Source organism: Jaculus jaculus, chromosome 6 (assembly GCF_020740685.1).
Source record: "Jaculus jaculus isolate mJacJac1 chromosome 6, mJacJac1.mat.Y.cur, whole genome shotgun sequence".
Classification (NCBI taxonomy): domain Eukaryota; kingdom Metazoa; phylum Chordata; class Mammalia; order Rodentia; family Dipodidae; genus Jaculus; species Jaculus jaculus.
The window spans coordinates 109,825,321-109,850,998 of NC_059107.1; the positions used below are offsets into that span (position 1 = coordinate 109,825,321).

The window sequence follows — 25,678 nt, forward strand, 5'->3', positions numbered from 1 at the left end:
ATGCTTGAGCATTCTTGAGCTAAGCCACTGGAAAACAGTCCCAGTTACAGGGGTTGTTATATGTCCAACAACATGTCTCCAAAAAAAAGTGTTGTTTAGCTGAGGGGTAGATCCGTGCGTACTGCCAAAGGAAATGGACATTGCACATTACAAGATATTGTTGAGAGGGTCACCACACTGTCTCCTGCAGTCTTTGAAGATACAGCCTGTATTATCCATTCCTGAATACACAGCAGCTTAGCAGAGACCCTGTCAGGTAACAGTCGCTTGGCAAATGTTTGCAGAATTGAATTGGACAAGCCTTTTAACCTCCCTGAACTTTAGTCTCCTCTTCTCAAAATGGACTTTATATATATATAAAATCTTCCTGCAGTCAAGTAGAGTCAGTTAACACATTTTTGGAGAGTAATACCCAAGCTAAGCCCATGACATCTTTTCCTGCCTGTAAGACACCCTTCAATGTCAAGACAGAGCTCTGCCTGAGCTTTAAAAATCAATCCTTAGTGCAGCTTCAAAAGTCAACAGATAAACAAGTAGAACAGGAGAGCAGGTTTTCACATGGTTGTGAGGAAGCAAGTCCCTCTTAGAGGTGGCTGGCTAATTACAGCAGTTCCTTCACATTTTACCTTTCTGCTAATCCCCCTTTAGTGAGGCTCGAAATGATTATAGGATCAAATGGCTCTTCAGTTCCTGAAATTGTGATGCCAAGGGGCCCCCCATAGCGCTTCAGCTCCACAGTGTAAATAATTGCTCCGGAACTTTCTTGCTCATCTGCAATCAATGCCAAGAAGTCATAATGAGTTTCACTGAGGAAAGCAAAATAATACGACACATATATTCATACATAAAGTAGAAAATATAAAAACATTATCATTGACGCATTATGGCTCAGAAAATAATTGTTTTTGGGAAGTAGCATTTCTTAATGGGAATCTCACTTTCTTCTTTTTTTTTTTTTTTTTGGTTTTTCGAGTTAGGGTCTCACTCTGGCTCAGGCTGACCTGGAATTCACTATGTAGTCTCAGGGTGGCCTCGAACTCTCGGCGATCCTCCTACCTCTGCCTCCCGAGTGCTGGGATTAAAGGCGTGCGCCACCACGCCTGGCTGGGAATCTCACTTTCTAATTCGGGGTAAAGTTGTCCTCAGTGTCAGGAGGGGGAACACTGTGTATTCACTTAGAATTTAATTCTTAAGTGACCCATCTAACTAGTTGCAGAACCCTTGGCGTGTGTTTGGACCTAGTACACTGTTGGCCAGAATTTTGCTAAGTATGAAATACAAGTGGAATAAATACAGCTGGGCAGATAGTGTAGGAGGACAGAGTCATGCAGTGCCCGAGTCCAGATCAGGCTATGCAGTTTAGATCAATTGATAGCACATGTTCAAGTAGAACACAGCTTACCTTGAAGATAATACCAGGAGTTCTAGAATATCTTGCATATTGTTTTACTGACACTGCCTTTAGTCCTACTGACCAATTCATGGGTGTCAAAGCAGAGGTTTGAGTGAAAATTTCTCCAATGATATTGAGAATAAGACTTACTCTATCTATGTTTCAGTAGCTTGTGCCAGGCTTTTTGTCATGTGTTAATTTGGACCATTTAATATTAGTATGAAGAAAGACATTGCTGAATGGAGTCTTCCTTAAGCACTGGCCAGAACCCTGTCATGGGCCACTTTCAACATGGTTTCATGACTGCGTTAACATTTCATTATGAAGTCTCAGAATTCAAAGGATTTTATTTGATTATGACATGTTTAAAGTTCCTGAGTATTTCTTGTTTTACTCCTCAAGCCTGGGAGCAATGAATGGCTAAGGAAGTGTCTCATTTCTGTACCTAAGGATACAATGAAATGGTCCAGTAACTACTTCAACAAATTACTCAGCTTTTACAGTCAGACTCTAGATAGTGAGGTATTAACACAGCCACATTTTTGCAATGAGCAGCTGTTCATTTACAATATGAAATGTTAAAATAAGCAGGAAGAGGAAAGCTTGCATTAACAATTATCTGTGTGTGTGCAGTGAAGAATTAGGGTGGATATAAAAGGGAAGTCTGTAGAGTAATGAGGGAAGCAATGTGTCCTCTCTTGTCAGCACTTATTTTACTCCTGGACACAAGGACAGGAGGTCTGGAATGTAGCCATCACTTCCCCAGGGCTACACACACTGAGACTTAAAGACCATCCCACACACACTGTCATGCTAGAATCAATATGTTAGGGCATGAAAGTCTTCAATAGTCATTCCAATTTATATTAGCAGCCAAGACTCCTCCACCTTAAGCCTAAGATGGCTCGGGTGGATGGTTCTCAAATTTCTTCTGGAATGCAGTTTCTGGTGTGGTAACAGAATGGTGGAGTAAAGTTCAAAGGCCTACATTTTTCTATAGTGTTACATTTGGTTACCCTTCAGAACTAGCATTGATCTAATAGGGCTACACTGAGTGGGTTATAAGTATATAGGCTAAATCAGCAGTTATATTCTGGATAAAATTCTGGATGATACATTAGGTTAGTGACCCTGGCATAGTCACAAAGCAGTTACTACTGAAAACTCTGCTAGACATTCTGTGAGTGTAGGCGATGTGGGGAAAACCTTGACTTTTCAATGAAAGGATACTGGGAGTTTCTTCAAAATATTCAGTGGGATGTTGACAGTAGACTGGGAATCGGCTACTAGTTGTTGATGCTGAGTGATGCATGATGATTTGTGTCACTAAGTGTATTTTTAATTTTTTAAAAAAGTTTTAAGTTTAGAGAGGGCAAGGGGGGACAGAATTGGCACACCAGGGCCTCAGCCACTGTAATCAAACTCCAGACACTTGCATCACCTACTAGGCCTGTGCAACCTTGTGTTTGTTTCACATTTGCATCTGGCTTATGTGGGATCTAGAGAGTAGATCATGGGTCCTTAGGCTTCGCAGGCTCAGCCCCTGTCTCAGTACAATAAAGCAAGTGACCAGCAATGTCAACATGCCTTACACACATGCATATGTGTGGGCACATGTGTATACACACACACACACACACACACACACACACACATGAACACATGCATAAAAATCCCCCCCCAAAGACCCCAAAGTACATGGTTTTTATTCCTTGAATAAGGCAGGAAATTTCACTAAGCTTACAGAAACCTGGATGTTACATCCTCCAGGAAAGTCCTCTAGATTAAGCTTACACCCTTCCTAGAGGTCAGAAACTCTGAGCATTACCTAAGATTACTGGCAAAGTTGTAAAATCTGGTTCTTGCCCATAGTGACCTGCTGACCTGGTCTTCCTCACATAGCCACTCTCATAAAAAACACAGATCTAGAAGGTATCCCATCCCTGGTGCTAAAAATTTTCTAGTAACAATCATGGTTTCTGGGTGTGCCCTTGTCCAGAAAAGTATGTTTCCATATGACTTATTCAAACCCTCTTAGATTTTTGATTAGTCCACCTCCCACCTTTACTTTACTCAGTCTCTTCCCCTGATCTCACTGAGGCTTTTCAGCACTTATTAATCTGCTTCTACTTACCTATATATAATACCATCCTCTTAATCCCCCTCCCTCCCATTCTACTCCCTTTATATCCCCTTTCTATCTTACTGGCTTCTGCTACTGAGTTTTATTCCAACTCATATAGAAGTTCAATTGTAACTAAAACTTTATAGGTCATTGCGAAGGCTCTTGTTTCCCACCAAGAATAGATGGTAAGACCCTATTGCTGAAGACTCCACATACGTGGGCTGCAAGGTCACTGAGAAATCCTGCTGGAGCTGAGCTATAAACCTCCTCTGTGTAGAACAGCTGATAGAAAGCTGGAAAAAGCTATGCTGCATGCAGCCCCATGGGAGAGAGAGAGAGAAATCACCAGTGGAGATAAACAACAGTGGGCATTACAAGCCTTAAATTTGGTCATCTGGGCCCAATGAGCAATATGTCTGTTATGGGGGAAACCAACTGCTCTCTAACTGGACTGGAGGACTGCTCCATGGAAAGGAATGCACGCCTAATACTGAAAACCTATGACAGGAGAAGGCATGAGCCCTAGGAGTGTAGTGTCTGCTGGTATCTGGCTAAATGTATATACTATTCTCACCAAACTGCTTGGTAAGCACATCTCTTAATGTTCATACCCGTGTATTAATGCTACTCTCACTTTGGTTGGAGAAGCTTCTTGTTTCAGATGGTGGTAACCACTGGAATGACTGAGAAGGCATCATAGTGCTGAGAAGAAGTGACAGAGGAGTGCTCAGCACTGAACCATCTCCATCACACCTTCCAAAGCTCAAGGCCCTTTGAAGAAGAGGTGGCAGAAAGAATGTAACAGCCAAAGGAAAGGTAGGACTGCTTACAGTGCAATTTCCAGACACAAAATGGCCTGGATATCCATGACCTCGCAGTGCCTGACACCACCTACATAAGACAATCATAATAGGAGAAAAGATTATGACATCAAAACGAGAGAAACTGATTGAGAGGGGGAGTGATATGATGGAGGGTGGGGTTGCAAAGGGAAAATGTGGGGGGGGGGATTACCGTGGTTTATTTTCTATAATTATGGAAGTTGTCAATAAAAAAATAAAAATAGGGCTGGAGAGATGGCTTAGCAGTTAAGCGCTTGCCTGTGAAGCCTAAGGACCCCGGTTCAAGGCTCGATTCCCCAGGACCCACGTTAGCCAGATGCACAAGGGGGCGCACGCGTCTGGAGTTCGTTTGCAGAGGCTGGAAGCCCTGGCGCGCCCATTCTCTCTCTCTCCCTCTATCTGTATTTCTCTCTGTGTCTGTCTCTCTCAAATAAAAATTAAAAAAAAAAATTAAAAAAAAAAAAGACAGATCTGAGTCTTGAGTTGGGCTTCTGAACCCCCCTCTTGTTTTCCTGGGCAAGAGCTCCACCTTGCTTCCTTCTCTTGTGGTCTAGGCTCCAGCCCCCTTCTCTTTGTCCTCTGAAAGTTTTAAGCTAATAAAATTTTTCTGAACCTTATCCTCTGGTGTATGGATTTCATTCTTCAAATTCATAGGACAAGGACACAGGAACATCCCAAGTTATTGGTGCCTTGGTGTGCAAGGGATCCAAGATCCCTGTATCAAAACCATTGTCTTGTCATATCTGAGTCTTTGTTCAAGAACTAATTTTTGCCCTTATGGAGCATACACATTCTGGCATATATTTTTACCCTGTTTTAATGCTCTCTCACTGTTTCCTTCTTGGGAACAGGATCACCTGAAAACAGTAACTTTCTGTTCATATCCTAGAACTACATATGGGGCCAGGGAGAATTTGGGAAATGCCTGAAATAAGCAAAAGGCTAGATGAGTGTGAATGGTCAGTCTGGTTCCTAGGAAGAGACCTCTAAGATCACTATGAAAGCCAGCCCCTACTTGCCCACAGCCTGGTTCCCTTTTACAAGATGGTGACACAAAGCCAGTATTCAGAGAGTGAAGCTAAGACCTAGACTGCCACTGGGAGAGGACCCCTTCTACCCTGCACTGTTCCGGGAGGGTTGAGTCAGCTTCAGGCTGAACTGCCAATTCCATCTGCCTTCTTGGGTTTCAGCCCAGCTGACATCTGAAGAGCCCTGTTGCCTAAGAGGAGGGCACTGACTGCCTTTGGAAAGCCATGCGCTGACAATTTTGGAGGTGGAAGTGCTCCAAGATGCTCTCTCTTTGAGGTGGCTCCAGTTTAAAAGCTTAGGAGGGAGCTGCTAGAAAGTTCAGTCACCAGAGAAACTTTCTGAGAAGGAAAAATACAGCCTCAATAGCAAGTTTCAAAGCAAGCCCAAGCAGATGTTAATGATGTGAGAAACAGCCTTTCTATCACAACAGAAGGTTTACAACGATTAGTGAAAGATGGGAGAGGGGCCCAGCCTACTTGTTTGTTCTACTAAGCTCTAGTTAAGAAAATTAATGGGACTGCAGAACAGATGCAAAATTGCTGCATTACTTATTTGCAATGTTATTTTCAGCCTTCTTGAGTGCTGCTTGTTTAACCAAATGAACATTGTCTGGCTTGAATCCACAATAGCAGCAGCCTCTGTGGCCAAATGGGAGGCTCGAACTGGGCACACAGTCATTGGAAGGCATACATGTGTAGGTCAACCAGAGTTTACTTTAACTAAAAATGATGGAATTCATTTTAGAGCATGAGCCTGAGAAAATAACCCACTGAGAACTACACTACCTATAGCCGCCTTACTGCTTAAGTAAGTACATGCCTTAAGGTCATGTTAACCTGCATGTGGCCAAGAAACTTGCAAAGAGCGTTCCCAGGAGTTGCTGTGTTTAGGAGTGGAATTAAGTTTCTTAACGAAAGCAATCCATTCCTAAGTCTCCAGGTTTTATTCTAGTACCAACAGCCTTGCTGTAACCGGGAAACATGTCAAAAATGCAAATTCTCAGTGCTTTCCCAGACCTGTAGCAACCACAGACTCTGGTGGAGCACTGCCCACCCCCAGCCTTTTTAGCAAGCCCTCTGGGAAGTCCTCAGGCATGGTCAGGATAATGTCAGGTAAGAGAAGTATGGAGCAGAGGAAGCATTCTTTCTATCGCAGGTTCTCCTTGAAGTCTGAGCCCCTTCCAGTGATCACAGCATGGCCAGAACTCTTCTTGGGAGCGTATAAGGAGACAACTCTTACTGTAGTCTAGGTTTGGGGGCAAAGCTACTTCAAATTATTTACCTTGGCCTAATGCTGATAAACTGAAAGAACAAAGAAAGAAAGAAAGAAAGAAAGAAAGAAAGAAAGCCAGCCAGCCCACCAGCCCAGGTCTTTGAAGGGCATATTGGACTGGAAATAGGCTACATTTGAGTAAGATTCTACTTGAAATATAGAAAGGTTAATTTTTTTTCACTTTTATTTATTTATTTGAGACTGACAGAGAGAGAAAGAGGCAGATATATATATATATATATATATATATATATATATATATATATATATATATATATATATATATATATACGAGAGAGAGAGAGAGAGAGAGAGAGAGAGAGAGAGAGAGAGAGAGAGAGAATGGGCATGCCAGGGCTTCCAGCCACTGCAAATGAACGCATGCGCCCCCTTGTGCATCTGGCTAATGTGGGTCCTGGAGAATTGAGCCTCGAACTGGGTCCTTAGGCTTCACAGGCAAGCGCTTAACCGCTAAGCCATCTCTCCTGCCCAAAAGGTTGATATTTTGAAGCTACTGCTCTTAAACCCAACTGCAGTACTATTTAGTTTAGGGAACAAGGCTATGTTGGTGGTGATTGATTAGGAATTTCCTGTGACTGACACAAAACCATCAGTGATGGACAGACAGGCCATCAAAGAAAGATAAGGAAAGCTTCGGGAGTACAGGAAGCACAGTGTGAGCAAATCTCATGGGAGTCAAGGTTTATTCCAAATATTGTGATTCAAGATTGTTGAGAAGAAAGATGGCAACCCTTCAATGTGATAGTTCAAACTACAAGTATGATTTCAGATTAAGCACCATATCACACTTCTAAAACCATGGATTAGCCTAATGATCAATGTTTATTTTCCACTCAGGTATATTATGATCAAGGATCAGAGTGCATTGAAGGGAATTCCAGGAGGTGTTTATAATAAAAGTAGCTGGGCATGGTGATCCACACTTTTAATTCCAGCACTTGGGAGGCAGAGGGAGGAGGAGTTCCACAAGTTTGAGACTAGCCTGGGAATATAGTGAGTTACAGGTCAGCCTTAGCTAGAGTGATACCCTGCCTTAGAAACAAAAACAACAAAAAAGTAGACCCTACTCAATAAATACTGATTGTGCCTTAAGTCACTCCTGCAATAATTACACACTTTCCTGAGGTGGACCGATATCCTATGTCGATGGGCATGTGAAAATGGGCTGAAACTCAGGCAGGTTTATAGTAACTTGCCCAAACTCACCCTGCTCCAATGTGGCAGACCTAGACTTTAAACTCAGGTTTTCTTTTAAAATGTATGCTGTTTAAGACCACATAGACTAGATTCTCATGAGCTAATCTGTGACCAGATTTTATATTATGAATAATGGGGATCTTTTATCTTGCTTTGCTCTGAATAAAGAATTCATAGGTTGGAGATATGGCTTAGTGGTAAGGGTGCTTGCCTGCAAAGCCAAAGGGCCAAGGCTCAATTCCTCAGGAACCACATAAGCCAGATGCACATGGTGGCACATAAATCTGGAGTTTGTTTGCAGGGGCTAAAGACCCTGACATGCCCATTCATTCCCTCCACCCCCACCTCTTTCTCAAACATATATATATGAATATATGATTACTCATGAATTCAGTGACTTATCTCTATTTTCAATTTGAGGAGGGAAGAGGATTGCCCTAATTTTTCCAAATTGGTTATCAGATGATGATTTTTTTTTAAATTTTTTATTTGTTTAATTTGAAGAGAGAGAGATATAGAAATAGGCACGGGGAGAGAGAGAAAAAGAGGGAGAGAGAGAGAGAGGCACGCAGGGCCTCCAGCCGCTGCAAACGAACTCCAGATGCATGCATGTAGGTCCTAGGTAGTTGCCTCGGTCCTTTGGCTTTGCAGTCAAGCACCTTAAACTGCTAAGCTATCTCTCCAGCTCCACATGATGATTTTTACATAGTCACTTGTTATAAAATCATGTTTGAATGAGTATATATTTTTATATGCCAATCTGATAAAATGTGGATTGGGTGATTAAGTCTTTCCCACCAATATTTATAATCTTTAAAAAATATTTTTATTTATTGATGAGAGAGAAAGAGAGAGAAAAGGTGGTGGGCACCAGGGCTTTTCCCCACTGCAAACAAACTCTAGATGCATGCAAAATTTTATGCATCTAGCTTTATGTGGGTACTGCAGAATTGAATCTGGAGTGTCAGGCTTTGCAAGCAAGGCCCACTTAACTGCCTAGTCATCTGTCCAGCCCATGTTTATAGCGTCATTTGTGGTATGCATGTGGTATGTGTTCAATGAAATGATACAGGATTTTAACAATTAAAAATATTCAACAGGAATGACAATTTCCACAATATTGGATATAGAGGTTATAAGAGAAAGACATAAAGGGGAAAAATAAGCCAAAGGAAATCAGTGGCTAAATAAGATTTGTGCTCTCTAAGCACTCAGTTGCTATTTCTGAAATCCCTGCCAACATGTCTGCACAGCGGGCTTTGAAATTGGACACTCTGCCAAGTGTGTACACCATACATATTCATCTCGGGCTTGGCTTTTTCACTTTGCAAGGAAGGTAGCTGAGATCTGCTTAGCTGGACAAATCATGCTAAATAGGTTTCTCCACAGGGCTTTGGCTCTTCATTACGACAGAGCTCAGTTGACGCTGGAGGCTTTAGCCCTCTCTTAAAATAAATTTCCAAAAGCAAGTGCAGTTGAAGCAAACTTGAAAGCAGAGGAATGTAAATGTTGGCATAAAAAAGTCAGCTGTTTAAGAAATAGTAAGTACAAACCTGTGCATAAATACAAACCTGGTTACAAAATATATTTGAATGTAATAATAATTCTTAAGTGCTTTGGTGGATTTGACTAAGGGTTTTTTTTAGAAATCATAAACTTGTGGCCTGACATGACCATGACCTCTAAATCTAAAGGAACTGATTGTGAGAAGATTCTAAAAGATTCATAAAGGTTCATGACTGGCTGATGCTATGATTTGGCTCTTCCATGTTCCTAAAGGCCCACAGATGAAAGGGTTAGTTGTCAGTCTGTAGCACTCCTGGGAGGTGCTGGCACCATTGAGATGTGGAATCTGGAGGAAGGAAGTTAGGTCATGGGAGCATGTCCTTGAAGCGAACATTGGAACCTTGCCCACTTCCTCACTTTTTTTTTTTTTTTTATTTTTCACTGCCATGCAAAACGGAGTAATAGAGTTGACATGAAATTGCATATTCATCCAGATATACAGGAATTCATATTTACATGTTACAGATAAAACAAGTGAATGGGATTATTTTGGCTTTTGTGCTTCCATCATAAAACGTACAATCCAATACCAGGGGATGCTTTTGAATAATGAAATCCTGTTTCTAGTTTCCCTGTAGACTTCAGTTCTTGCCTTTGTTTTCTAAATTTAGAAAAATCGTGTTCCGGTTTGAATATAAAACACCTCCTAGCAGCTCATGTCCCTAGCTGATGACACTGTGCTGGGAAGACACTTAGGATGGAGGACTTACCCGGAGGAAGCACGTCTTTGGGGGTATGTTGTTCCCCCCTCTCTGTTGTTCCATTCTGGTCAGCCATGAGTGAGGTAAAGTGCCTCTGCTTCACGCTTTCCTGCCTGGTGACGTGCGTTACTCGACTCTACCATACTCTCCCCACTAGACTGAAACTCCCCAAGCAGTGAGTTAAATAAATAATTCTTTCTTTTAAGTTGTTTATGCCAGTTATTTTTGTCATAGTGATGGGAAAAATGATACTAATATGAAATCCAAGCTGGTTTATGCCAGCTCCACTTGTTATTGTCACTATATAATTAATCATACATATTTAATAAAATATCTATGTAGTTGCTGAATGGAAACAAAATCAAATGCATTATACAAAAATCTACTGATAATCACAGATAAGAAAAATTCAAACATATTGGAGGAAAAAGAAATCTAAGTAAATAAAATTGTTTTTAATTAAAATTTTTTCACTTTAGTGAAAATAAAAGAAAATAATATTTATAAAAGCTAGAAAAAAGGATTTTGGAAATTTTTACCATGATATTTGAGTAAATAAATATTTGTCTAACTTGATTGAAATAATACATAATGTATAAGTATATAAAACATGTTAACTAACATGCACAGTTTTTGTTTTTCTAGGTCATTCATAGACATTTAATTTAAAGAACAGCCAAATGAAACACAATAGGAAACTGTTCACGTTTGAATATGAAGTGTCTGCCCCACAGGCTCATGTATTGAAGGCTTCATTCCCAGATGGTGGTTCTATTGACAGCTAATAGTATCTGGAGGATATTAACTTCACCAACAGGTTAATCCATTCATGAATTTATACTGAGTGAGTTATGAGGAGGTGGGCCTGGTTGGAGAAAGTAGGCTATTGGAAACATACCTTTGAAGCATATAACTTGTCCCTAGCCCCTTCCTGTCTGTCATTCCATTTCCTAGCTACCACAAGGTGAGAACTTGGCTCTTCCATGTGTTTTTTTCAGTGATATTCTGCTTTCCCATAGCCCAGGAACAACAGAGCCACGTGACTATGGGCTGGAACCATGAGCCATAATACATCCTTCCTCCCTTAAGTTGTTTTTGTCAAATATCTTTTTCCAGTTGCAGAGAACTGACTAACACAGACAAGTGATTCTGAGGTAGAGTAGTTGTTAGGACTGCCTGACTATGTGACACCTCAGCTTTGTAATGGTTTGTGGGAGGAATTTTGCAAAGTATGGAGGAAAAAAACTGCAAACATCTTAAAATTTCATAAGAAGAACTTAATCCATGATTCTAGTGGGAGCTCAAGAGACCAGAACAGCAAAAGGAACATGAAAGGAATGAATTCATAAAAGTTTAGATGGGCCTGAGGACTCTCCTTGGGATTGAACTTGGAGCCATTCATGTTACTTCCTGGCAAAGAATTTACCTGTATTTTGTCTATGCCCTAAGGCTTGGTGGGAGGTAGAATTTAAAGACAATTGACTAATTTGGTGGAGGAAATTTTAAGGCAGCATAGCATTTAGACTGTGGGATGGGTATTGCTGGCTACTTTTACCCAGATTTACAGTGAAAATAAGGGAGAAAATGTGGTCCAAAAAGTGGTCCAAGTGGGCCTGATCCTGCTCAAGGAAGCCTGATGTCAACCAGTGATGCTGGGTTTGCAAGTATGCAGCATGCAATAGTTCTGGAGTCATGGAGGCTTCTGCTGAGATTCCAAAGGAAAGCCTTGGGGAATCTGTGTGGTTAGTTCCTAAGAGGACAGTACTTGAAGCTGCAAGAATGCAAATAAAGCTATGGTGAGACTGTAGGAAGTTTGAGATGCCATGAGAGGCAATATCAGCCACAGAAAGCTTTAGGCGACTCAGAAACAAGACCATGTGGGCTGCAGATGTCAAAGGCATATGGCTTAGCTTGCCTGCTCTCTGTGGAGCACACATCATACCACTACATGACCTGTAGGCTGGACAAAGACCTTCAGGATTAAGGGTAGGCTTGTTGGGTTCCAGTCCTTCTTTCCATATGCCTTCCTTTAGGAATGGAAATGTCTAATCTATGCCATTGTATCTTGGAAGTCTGTATTTGGTGTTTAGGTTTTTCCAGGCACTCACAGCTAAGAATTTGCCTTGAGTCTTAGTGGAGACCTTGAACTTAGAATTTTAAGCCATGCTACAATTTTGGGACTCTTGGAGATGGATTAAATGCATTTATATTGTGAAATGGACATACATTTTTGGAGTCCAGAAGTAAAATGTTATGGTATAATCATGAAATGTCCTTGCAAAAGGCTCATGTGTTGAAGGTGTGGACCCCAGGAGTTGGCACTATTGAGATATACTGAATCATGAGAGCACTACATTCATTCATATGTTAATTCATTGATGACTTGTTACTCTATGAGTTAGTAGAAGGTGGGGCTGTGTTGGCAAAAAGTGTCAACTGGGGGCATGCCATTGAAGGATAGCACTTGTCCCTGGTCCCTTCCTATCTTTATGCTTTTAGGGCTGTCATGAGTTAAGTAATTTAGCTCTGCCTTGCCCTTTTGTCATGATATTCTACCTTACCATGTCCTAGAAATGCCAGAGACAGCTGACACCTTTGAAACCATGAGACCAAAGAAATATTTCCTCCCTTAAGTAGTTTTTTACCAGGTAACTTGTCATAGCACTGAAAATCCAACACAGAAGTAGCATATTATATATTATGGGTATAGTTTAGGAACAAAAGTCTTGTAACTGTCATCCATGAAACCACCTTCATAGGCAATGCCTTGAGTTTATCAGTAGGATTGGCAAACATTTAAAGTAAATCTTTATAATAGAGATATTCATCTTTTTTTCTATAATTCCCTACATTACCTGACTTGCTCAGTGAATGGACTTTCTGATTAGCTCCAGGTTATTATCCTCACTACATACTAGAGTTTCTACTGCAGGGCATGCAAGGCTCACCTCCTGCAGCACAGCAGCAATGCATGGAAGCCTGTCAGGCACGTACAGTCTCTGACTGCACCTGGACAGCATGCATGGGAGCTGTGCTTTCCAAAGCACCTCAAATGCCTGGGAGCTGTGAGAAGCCTTGCTCCCTCTCCCAGGTATCACACCTTGTTGAAGGCCCTGAGAATAGATGCAACCCTCTTGACGTACCACATGGCAGAAGATGCACAAGGAGCTACTAGAGTTTCCCCTTTCTTCTGAATCTGTTCTCATCTTGCTTTTAGAAATATTTCCTACAGAAATCACTCAAAGGAAGATGAAAAATTGAATAAAAGTCTCTGTGTATAGAATGATACTACTATCTGTAATGACGAAACCATCAGAAATAACAAAGACAGATGTTCAGAGTTCACGAAATGTTAACTATTTATGACAAAAGGAAAGTTAATACTGCAACATTCATCATGCTTATAATTACCTTGTATAAGTATCAACAAAGATTCAGAAACAACTAGTTTTGTTGTATTACAGTGGGATTGAGTGGCAATTTAGCTTTCACCCTTAAAACTATTTTTAACATAATTATAATATCTATATTGAAAAATGTCTAAATTATATAACTTAAAACACTGTTATTTAAAATTCATTCCATTTTCTCAATGGGCAATTCAAGCACTCTTTTAACTATATAAAACACTGCTACAATGTCAATAGCCAGATGTTGTATGTAAAACAACAAGTTTAATTATCTTCTTGACAGATGTGCAGTTAGAAAACTCAGTCACCAGTGAGTGTGCCATCAATACCTGAATTATCTTCATCTTTGCGGATCTTGAGCTTCACCAGGTCTTCACACTGCTGGAGGATCTGGACTGCATCTTCCATGGAGCAATTGTCCAGTCGGATGTTGTCTATTGCAAGTAATTTATCCCCAAGTTCCAGAGTCCCAGTTCTGTTAGTAAGGGCACAGTACCATGTGACTAATGATGAACTACTTATGAAGACCATTAAAGAGGCAGTAAGCATAATATAGTTTATGGCTATCTTTGGGGGAAAGGGTTCTTCAACTGTTTTGAAATTGTGATTTATTGATAAATGTTAGTGTTTCTCCATCTTATTTGGAGAGGCTGCTGTGACATTAAACTGCAGGCTATTAACAGCATTTTGCCTTATGTTGTCTTCAGTTAAACATGGACAATCACTTAAGAAGCCCAAAGCTACTAGGATCTGCAGAGAGCCCCAAAATGATCGATCGTACCACTCTTCATATTGCTGCATACTTTTGATCCTTTTCAACCAGCTACCAGGTGAGAGCTAAAACAATGAGGGAAGCCAAAGTGGGATGGAGTTACTGAGCCCTGATGCTTGAGATCTAGGCCATTCCCATCTGTGTCTGTAATCTCATGGCAGTTGATGAAGGGAAACATGGAGATGAGTGTAATGAATTTATGTGGAACATAAATTCCTTAGAGAGTCCAGTCACTACTGGCTTTGGATCAAGACATAACTGGTGAAAATTCTCATAGTCCATAATATAATGTTAAAATGATGAAAAGGTAGTATATATGTGTTTGGAAGTGCATATAGCATACTTGAAGAACTGTTCTTACTATTGTCTGTGATGGAGTATATCAATTTTTTCCTAATATAACCATCTTCCCTATCCTTCTGCTAGGCCATGCCCAACATATACAGACTGTCTCAGCACCACCTCCAACTCCCTTCCATTTATGGTTAGAAAATAGAGATGACTGTCCAGTGGGTGGGATGGGTTCCCAGCCCTTAATTGTCTGCCTATACCTTCCACTTGATACACGAGGAGCAAACGTCTGGCCTTGTTTGACACATGGTACCAACAAGTTTCTTTTCCATTACAGCTGAGACTATGCCTATACACTTGAACTCAAACAATGTCCTTCCTACCTTCTGACTGCTGAACCACCCCTTCAATGACATGATTGTGGTGATATGTGGGACTGGAAATGTCATTATTAGAAAAGTAAAAAGAGAGCAGAATGCTCAATCACTTTAAAAATACTTTCTGTGAAATAGTTTGAGACGTCCTCATTCAGGTGACTGTTAGCAATACAAGATGTAAGCATGAATGTAGACTCAAGGGTCTTGCTTACACAAGGAAGGCATGTTTGCCAGGAGGTACCTAGAAGAAATACCCTATAAGATATTGTGCCTATGAGAGGGACTTCTTATCCTTGGTGCTACTTTCAGGGCCTTCAGCTAGAAACTGGAAGATGGAATATTATCAGTGAAAAAAGTCCAATGCTGAAACTCATAAAAGACCCTAAATCATTTTCAGGTTATTATTCTCTGCCATGGTTCACAAATAAATCAATAGTAGAGAAAAGTGTACAGCTACTGCTACTAGGGTTATCAAATATGATTGATTAACAGTGGTTTCCAGGACAATACTGAGAATATAGTCATCCACTGGCAATATCTTCTTTGGTTTTGGAAGGGGTAATTTCTGCTAAAATTAAAAGTTGTTTTAGAGTAAAACAGAAACCACATTTTACTTACCTGTGTGCCACACTGCCTTTTTTGATATCTGAAATAACGAGAGGATCCCCTGGTTTTCTACTGGAGGGTGCTGGAATAATGAAGATAGAACAATCACATATTTATATCCATGACTGACTCAAGACTCTACGTTTCTTCTGCTTGATAACAATTGTTAATACAAGTAGAACTTGTATGTACACAATCAGTAAGTTAATTAGAAATCATGGATATTCTATAAAAATATTTATATTGGCCTGGACGGATGGTTTAGTGGGTCAGAGTACTTATTGTGCAAGTGTAAGGACCTGAGTTTGGATTACCAGAACCCAAGTGAAGCCATGTGCAGTAGCACTTCTTTGTTAGACCAGCACTTCTATGGCAAGATGGGAGGCAGAGATAGCTTATAGGCCAGATAGCCTGACCCATACAGTGGACAACAAAAATGACCCTATCTCAAGCAAGACGAAAGGCAAGGACCAACACCAGAGGTTAGCTTCTGACCTCTACATGAGCACTGTACACACACACACATACACTAAAATGATAATAATAGTTGTGTAGACGTATCATAGCTGCAAAATTCTGAAATATTCTGAGAATGTAACCTTGTTTTGTTGACTGTAGTAAATATTTTATCAGCCAAATTTTTATATGTTGGTACTATAAATATATACACATAATATTTATTAAACTTACATATAAGATTATGGTTATTTGGGGCCTTTGTAAATTTTTTTGACAATACTTCTGTTTGACAAGAATGAAAAAAACAATTACAAATTAGCTTATATATGTAGAATTAACTCTGGGTATGAACTGTAGCCCACATAAATACAAGAAAACAATCTTGATTCATAAATCTTACATTTAATTGAAGATACTAACATTTGTACAAAACAATTGGCCTGTGAAAAGAGATGCTTTGCCAACCAGAAGCCCAGGATGATTTCCTTTTAGAAATCATTAAGAGGCCCCTAAAGTAAGATTTTATTTTAAACAGCCTGATCATCCCATAATAATCATAAAACCATATCATATCCCATAATCCCTTCTGAATCCCAAGAAAATGTTTATGCATAAGAACAGATGGTTTAATATTTCAATACAACATTTAAAGGAAAAGAAAACACACATGAATACCTTATTGTATAAATTAGACCACAGTAAATGTTAATGAGCTTAGCTTCTAGTAAAGAATGCAAAACATTCTATTTACTACAATTAATTCATTATTTAAATCTTCTATCAATGATTGGATATGATTTCTCTAGAGAAACATAAACATCTAGCAATTTTATTCATGTCATACTCCAAAACTGAAAACAGTTTTGGGTATAAACATAAAAATAAAACTTTTTCATATTATCAGCAAATATTATATTCCTACTATTGTCCAGTGAATTTGCATAGCATTTTGCCAACCTGTAGTAACCATCTCATAGCACTCAAGAGTTTCCTCTGGTTTAAAAAAAAATCTGTTTTGCTGAAATAATCTGTGAAAATCAACATAGTAGAAGCAACAAAGCAGATCATACCCATATCTGTCATCTTTGAAAAAGATGCAAATAGTACTGTGACTTCGTGGATAAACCAACAGTTTTCAGAGGACTTGGAAAGTTCTTATGGTCTATAGACATATACGCATATGGTAGCCACTCTTATGCTTAGTAGATTCTTCTCCTTCTCCTTTATGTCCATATGTGAGAGGTGAAAAGTTCCACAGAGTGACGCCCACTGGGTGATGGTGAATACAGATGTGAGTACAAAGCTGTGGAACTCCCTGCCTCTGTGACTACCATGCGCATAAATGTGGCAAGGCATGCTTTGGGAACTAGCCTACCACCCTGTTAAAGTCCTCACTGCCTCAGGAAACCAGAAGCTGAGCATGCTTGTATTACGACAATGCAGTATGATGATTACGAGATGACACTTGGAAGTCACAATGGTTAGGGTCATCGCTGTGGCTTACCAAAGTCTGCCACTCACTGGGTAAGTGTGTTTGAGCACAAAGCCCTTAGTCCCTCATCTGCAAGACGGTAATGATGAGTAATTGCAGTTTTGAGAGTACGAAATGAGCTATCCCATGCAAAATTATTAAATCACTGCACACAGAATGCCATACACGACTGTTTACTGTCGTTATCCAGCCACATCAGACTTACTTTCCTAGTCCTCTGTTTAGGTGGAGCCTTCAATCTTTATTCAGCTGATATCACTCAAACTTGTGACCCTTCAAAGAATACATCAGCTCTCATTCAGTGCTGTGATTTGATTGGAGTTCTCCACAGAACCACCCACTTACTGAACACATATTTAGTGAACACCAACTGTGAGCCAGATGTCTATGTACTGGGCTCTGGCTATGAGATCTCAAAGAACTCGTATACAAAAGAGAGGTAGGGCTGGTTAGATCTCATGAGGCCATGAGACAGGAAACAGTTTCTCTTTCCAGATAGGCCATTCCTACCTGGCTGGCCATGCTAAGGGGTGGTGGTGGTGGGTCCACACTGAATGGGCCATGAGGGTGACTTACAAAGAAAAGCAAGAAAAAGTTATTAAGCTCTGAAAATGAAAGACAAATAACAGGGCCTTGAAGTTTCATCATTGGCCAAATATATAGAACTGAAGGCCTGACAAGAGACTAATGATGCAAGATCCTGTTACATGATCTAGATTGAACTTAAACAATACCCCTTTTCCATATATATATTTGTTTTTTTTTATTTTTTTGGTTTATTTTTATTTATTTAGGAGCAATAGACAGAGAGAGAAAGAAGCAGAGAGACAGAATGGGCGCGCCAGGGCCTCCAGCTATTGCAAATGAACTCCAGACACGTGCACCCCCTTGTGCATTTGGCTAACATGGGTCCTGGGGAATTGAGCCTTGAACTGGGATCCTTTGGCTTCATAGGCAAGTGCTTAATGGCTAAGCCATCTCTCTGGCCCCCACTTCTTTTTTTTTTTTTTTTTTTTGAGGTAGGGTTTCACTCTGGTCCAGGCTGATCTGGAATTAACTATGTAGTCTCAGGGTGGCCTTGAACTCATGGCAATCCTCCTATCTCTGCCTCCCAAGTGCTGGGATTAAAGGCGTGTGCCACTACTTCTGGCTCTCCACTCATATTTCATAAAATAATTTTAATTCAAACTCCACCTGTATATACAATTCCATTGTTAATATACAAAAATGTTACTATTTGAGTCATCTACAAACTTGTTCAGAATTGATGACTGATCTGTTGAAAGCCCTTTTACATTCAGCAAGGCAGTGCAACTGCACATTCTGTCTCTAATCACAATTATCTATTTGTATAAATGACAAAGTTGATATATTTCAAGTGTCCCATGGGCATGGATTCTTAAACCTCACAAAGCAAACTACTTACTATAATACTTTTTAAAAATTCACTTTTTATTTGTATCAAAATTATACATCCATACAATTCAGTCAAAAATTCACTTTCTTGCTTCTCTAGATGCAGCTACAGATAATTCCTAACTTTGAGATAGTTCATTTATCATTTTTTTTTTACTTGATGATGGTGTAAGAACAAGTTCTTTCAGAAGATGAGTTCACAGGGGAATGACTAACGTTCTACAGCATACTCTATTACGATGATGTTGGCCAGATTAGTTGCATCCAATGCATTTTTGACTTATGATGGCTTCCACTTAGAATGGGAATATCGAAGACAAAACTCCATTAGTTTGAGAAACTTTTATATTTTCAACTTCTTTGACTGATTTCTTTTGTGAAATAACATATGTCGCTATGCTGTGTTCCAGTGTTAGTCATTCTGTTGCTTTGCTATAAAACACAAGGGGATATTAATCCTCTGCCCTCCTGTATGGTTATCATATTAATGTCTCCATTTTTCCAACTGTTACGACAATCGTTGTGTGATGAATACTTGGTGTTTACTTTAGTAATAATATGTCAGCAGAGACAAGTCATGCAGCATTGAATTTCTCTCCTTTCCTCCAGAATGAGTGTTGTCTACAATTATCTGTTGTCTTGGATATTTTGTTTGCTTAGATTTGGGCTAATCACTAGTTCAACCCCTCAGGGTTCCCAGTTTATGCAACACTCTCAATATGTTAAAACTTTTCAGAAATTCTGTCATAGAATTCTGACCTGCTTAGACTTGTTACTCTTTAAGTTTGTTGTACAGCGTTGAGAAACACAGACTTTCTCTTCATTTCTCTCCTTTTTCTCTTGTATCTTTGGAGCATTGCATACTGAATATTCTTTTTGGCTTTATATCTCATGTTTTAGTGGTACACATCATCTAGTAGCTTCCTAAGAACATATGCATAAAAGAATATATATCGTGTGTATGTGTGTGTGTGTGTGTGTGTGTGTGTGTGTGTGTGTGTGTGTGTATTGGTTTTTCAAGGTAGAGTCTCACTCTAGCCCAGGCTGACCTGGAATTTGTTTTGTATTCTCAGGGTTGCCTTGAGCTCATGGCAATCCTCCTACCCCTGCCTCCTAAGTGCTGGGATTAAAGGTGTGTGCCACTAAACCCAGCAATAGAAGATATTTTTGAGACTTGTGCAGCAGAAAAGGTGCTGTTCTACCTTCATATTTAATTAATACTTCTTTGCTGATGAAAAATTCTAGGTAAAAAATCCTTTCCTCCAAAATTTTGAAGGTTCTCTTTCATTGATTCCATCGCTTTCTAGCTTCTATGGCTGCTGTTTGAAACCCTGATGCCATGCTGATTGGTTTGTATTATTCTGACACTGTATAAAAAGTCTCTTGCTCCATATCCCACCACTGCAACCACATGGGACTGCCTTTTTATTTGCTGACATGCCTTGGGGTGCTCTGTTTTCATCCATATGTTATGGACCTATCATCTTGAACCTATCCATCAATTCGAGAGCATTTTATAGAATCATTTCTTGATATCTCCTTTCTTTCTTTCTTTCTTTCTTTCTTTCTTTCTTTCTTTCTTCTTTCTTTCTATAATGTCTATTTTGACTCATCCTATATAATTTTTTTTTTTAGTTATAACATCATTTAATTCTGTACAAATAGAAATGACAATACAAACTATTTGTGCTTATGGCTCTTGCACAGCCAGAAAACCAACAAATACACTAATACTATGTAGACCAAATTTAGAGACAAACTAAGGCACATTAAAAGCTTAGAGTTTATTTAAACAGACAATTTTCCATGAATTGGGCATCTCTAGCTCACAGGTGTTTGGGGCTCTGATGACGAGGCATGAAAGGAAGCCAAACATAGAAAATACTTGATTGGCTAAAGTGGAAAAAAATAGCTTTATTTGGATTATTGCATTTAAAAGTTCCTAGCAACTAGCTGGTAATATCTGATTGGTCTAGAATGTGCCTGTGTCCAATCAAATTGCTTATGTGGAAACCCAAGGAGTGGTGTCAGTCTAATGATCTGTTAGCCAACTTTGAGTTTTTGTAACAAACTACTTGAAATAATAAACTTAAAAGGGGGGGAAAGTTCATTTTATGTCATGATTAAGATGTTTCAGTCCATGATCATTTGGACTGGTAGCTCTGAGCCTGTGGTGGGCAGAGCCCAACACCCATGTAGGCGTGTGTAGTGAAGAAAGACTGCTCACACCATGGCGGCCAGGCAGCAACGAGGGGATGGGGGACAGGTCCCAGTGACCTGACTTCTTCCTACAAGGCCCCACTTCCTAAACGTTTCATCACCTCTCAATTGCGCCCCAGGTTAGGGACCAAGCCTTTAATAAAGGGGCCATCTTTGATCCTAATTTTGCCACCTTACAATTATTTTATGTGAAATGTTTTTCTGTTTTTGTTTTGATGCTAAACGAAGGGGAAAAATTGTCAAGAGGATACCAGTGCCTGACACACAGCACATTTCACTCCTAGAATGCACCCTGACCATGAAGGAGGGCCCAGAAGACAGGGTGAGGCTGCAGCTCCAGCCTCACGTATAACATTCTGATTCCTCAGTCTGAGGGGGAAATAGGAGCAAGGAAGTTCTTTTCTTTCTTTTCACTTTTTTAAATATCATCCTATATAATTTTTTATCCACTATAGATTACTCATTTAAAAATATTTTATTTATTTATTTGAGAGAGAGAGAGAAAGAGTGAGAGAATGGGTATGCCAGAGCCTCCAGCCACTGCAAGCAAACTTCAGATGCATGCATTACCTTGTACATCTGGCTTTATGTGGGTCCTGGGGAATCAAATATGGATCCTTTGGCTTTGCAGGCAAACACCTTAACTGGTAAGTCATCCCTCCAGCCCATCATAGTTGTTTTGTTTGATGTTTTAGTTTTGTTTTTCTGGCATGAGCTACTTCTCAGATTTCCTACTTTACTTTTGGTATTAGTACTTTTATTTTAGCATGTATGTGTATATGTCAGGGAACATGTGTGAAGGTCTGGGGACAATCTTGGGGTGTTTGTCCTCTCCTTCTACTTTGCTAGACACAGGCCTTCTTTTTAGTTGTTTTGATACTTCACGCTCACCATTATAGCTGGTCTGTCAGCTTTTTCTCCTGGCTCTGCCTCTCACTGTCATAGATGTGTTGGATTGTAGACACCTGGTCCACTCTGCATCCAGTTTTATGTGGTATGGTGGTTTGAATAGAATAGATGGCCCCCAATACATTCAATTGTTTATTTGTTTGTAGTTTGCATCTGTAGCCACCTGGCTGGAGGCAATGTCACTTGGTGATCTTAAGGTGTGGTGTTGGTTTTCAGATTTCAATCTAAAGATGTGCAAAGTGTGCCTAGCTGGAGTTGCTGAAGTGTGCTGTGCTGTGTGGCTTTTGACCTTTTGGCTTGTGCTTCTCTTTCTCTCTGCTTGGTTCTGTGAAGGCAGGCCAGCTTCTTCTGCCATTATGGAACTTCCCCTGGATCTGTAAGCTTCAATAAATATCCCTTCCTCCATATCTGTGTCTGGTCTGAAAGTTCATCTCAGTGAACCTGAAGCTGTCTGATACATGTGGGTACTGTGGAACTGAACTTGGAGTGGCAAGCTTGCAAGCAAGAACCTTTAACTACTAAGTCTTCTCTCAAGTCCCCGTGACAGTACTGTATATTAGATTGTTTTTCAAGAGTCTGCTTTTTTCCCAAGCTGTCTGTTCACACAAAAGAGTAAGCCCCACCCCCCAAAAGAAAGCAACTTAAAGCTTTAGTATAGCCAAGTGGGGCCTGTGTACTATGGTTTCTGCTCTTCAGTTCAGACAAGGCTGTTTCTTTGGATCTGATGTGTTGGATTCTTTCTCTTTCCTTGAAGGCATTAAGACTAACAACCTGGCTCCTTTGAATTTCATGGGGGAAGGATGATGGTGTTCTCAACACTCCATGGGCATACTTTCTTATAGTCTCTGCTTTTAAAGTAGTGCAGTAGTCAGCTTTGTTTTCTCTTACAGCGAACTCCCCAGTTCATGCTTTCAGAAGCACATATAAAAGTTACAGCTTCTGTTACTATAGGGAAGGAGCACTGGCTAAGCTAAGGTGGGAGAAGGTATCCAACGGTCTCATCCATCCCTAGGCTTTCAACGAGTCCTCCCTTTTTAGTTTTTTCATCACTTACTTAAGTTCCTGAGGCTAATAATTCCTAAGGCATTTGGGAAGACAGGATGCCAATCAGGTTCTTTGGTAGCTTGGGTTACTGTTGTCTGTTTTTATTTTCTTTATTCCCTTCTGGTCTTTTTCCTTTTGACAAACTTTATGTTGTCAAGCAAAGTGCAGGATAGCATGTGTTCAAGCCACAGGTTTTCTAAGCTCAGCAGTGTTAAAACCACTGGCTATCCCATCCTTAGGAAAAAGTTATGTTTGTAAAAAGCATGGGTTCCTTTCCTTTCAGGTAGTTGTCAGAGGAGAAAGACAATGAGGATTACTCACTTACCTGTTTGTGTATCATTTATCCATGCAGCGGATTGAACCTAGGGCCTCACCGTGCTACACTTTCCTACTAAGCTATATTTGGAGTTGTTTTTATTTAAATCACCCTTTAAAAAAAATTACTGTGTTTGAAGTCAAGTGAACTCTTTAATTTTGAAGCTACTAAAATGGGAGTCAAAATTTTTCTAAGAACATTCTAGAATATATGCAGACAGTCATGCATGAAACTTACTCTGCTAGATGAGGTACTTTGCTCAGTCTGAAGTGCCATAAAATCAATCTTTCTTTCTTCCTCACGCTCCCTGTTTTACTTTAGTATGTATATCAAATAAAACAACTTCTTTGATTTGCAATGGGCCAGTGAGTAAAGTTTTTATTGGAGTCGGCACAAAGCAAAATCCTGATGAACTATTCACATTCACTTCTAAACACACTTTGCCCTTGGGAAGAGGGAGTGACAGATTTGTTGTGTTTCTCATGGAGACTGCTTTATGATTTTATATAAAAAATAGGCCTTTGTTTCTGCAAACAATTCAGTCACAAGTACAAAAGATGGCTAACAAATTAACTGTGCTCACCGAGTGCTGCCTTTTGCTTCTCTGACACAGGCTCTGGGAAGGGACATCAATCATACAGTGACAGGGCTGACTGGTATGGTGACAGTGAAGCCAGGGTTAAGGCAGACAGAGTAAGTTGGAATCCTTGTTTTGCCTTTTATTAGCTTTGAGTGTTTGGGCATGTTACCCAGCTGAGTGATACCATCCTCTCTGTCACAGGAATGTTTAGAAGGTTAAGACAACATGGAAGGGCTGGAGAGATGGCTTAGCTGTTATGGCGCCAGACTGCAAAGCCCAAGGAGCCAGATTCAATTCCCCAGGACCCACATAAGCCAGAGCCATAAGGTGGCACATGCATTTGGAGTTTATCTGTGGTGGCTGAAGGCCCTGGCACGCCCATACTCTCCCTCCCCCCTTCTACTCTCTCTAGAGCTCTCTGTCTGCCTCTTTCTCTCTCTCATTCAAATAAACAACTATTAAAAAGAAAACTTGTAAAATTGCATAGTGTCATGCATAAAATATATGAATACTTGCAATAAAAATCTGAAAATAAACAGCAGTGTCAAATACTGATGCTGGCATGTGACAGACAATCAGGTCCTCTGACGTGAACAGCGGGCGGCTCTGCTGGAAGGAGGAAACTGTGATTTCTCACTGGCTGGGATGTGAGGGTGCCAGGTTGCAGCTCCCAGTTCCAAACTGCATCCTTCTGCTACATCATTCCACTTCATCTGCTATACTGAATCACTCCGTGTTACAGCAATAACATCAGTAAAAGCAATGCCTGGTACTAATGTGCTGTGAATGCTTCATCAGAAACTTAACAAAATTAGTCTGAAACTGCACACCCTGTCCAAATTCAGGCGCATTTATTTCTTAGTCAGTTAGGTCTGGACAGTGAGCTGCAAAGGCTTTGGTGGGAAGGTATGCTTCCCACGATGGAGGGCTGCTTCTTAATGCAGAGATTTCCCAAGGTGAAGCCTTACAGAAGGGGGAGTTTGCACAAAGACAGTGAGAAAGTCAATCAATGCTAGCAGCATCACTGTGTCATCCACAGAGTCCATGTATGTTTGAGAAGAGGGTCTCTGGGTTTCTTGCATAAGTTGCCTGTCGACTTGTCGTCAACACACTAGATTCTATCATCTAGAGATGTGCTTAAAATATTTCACACTTTATTTACAAAGTCATGATCATCCCCATTCTAGCATTTGTTAAGGTTTACAGTGTGTTTGTGTGAGTGCATGCACACGCACGTGCACACTCACATACACACGCACACACACATTCATTTTATGTGTGAACCACTTTAGTGATGAGGAAACAGGCCCGGGAGAGGGCTGGGGAATCAGACAGAGGGGCAGGCTAGGTTTTTAGCCTTTGCTCTTCATCAGTTTCTAAGTCTAACTTGTTCAGGCCATGCAACAGTCTTTGCACAATCATCTAGATTCACCATCTCCCTCTAAGGCTCACTTCCTCGAGGGATCAGCACTAAGTGAAGCATGTTTGCTGATGAAGACTTCTTATTCTTTATGCAACACGTAACACATACAAGTATGAAATGAATACCTTGTGTGAGGTCTCGGGAGTTGCTAGCAATTAAAATAGATCCTGGACTTTTAATTTTCTTTTGCAGCATATTCTCCTCTCTCAACTTATAA

The 25,678-nt window shown here is 40.2% G+C and overlaps 1 protein-coding gene across 16 annotated transcripts in view; it reads right to left on the reverse strand.

Annotated features, from left to right (window-relative positions):
- Grip1 (glutamate receptor interacting protein 1) overlaps positions 1-25,678 on the reverse strand; it is a 667,112-nt gene that overhangs the window by 37,828 nt on the left and 603,606 nt on the right. For all 16 annotated transcript variants that reach the window (XM_045151476.1, XM_045151473.1, XM_045151484.1 and 13 more), the window contains 3 exons: positions 15,615-15,684; positions 13,886-14,031; positions 627-771 (listed from right to left, as the gene is read on the reverse strand). In XM_045151476.1, the coding sequence (XP_045007411.1) occupies positions 627-771; positions 13,886-14,031; positions 15,615-15,684 (361 nt within the window). The remainder of the gene's footprint in view (positions 1-626; positions 772-13,885; positions 14,032-15,614; positions 15,685-25,678) is intronic.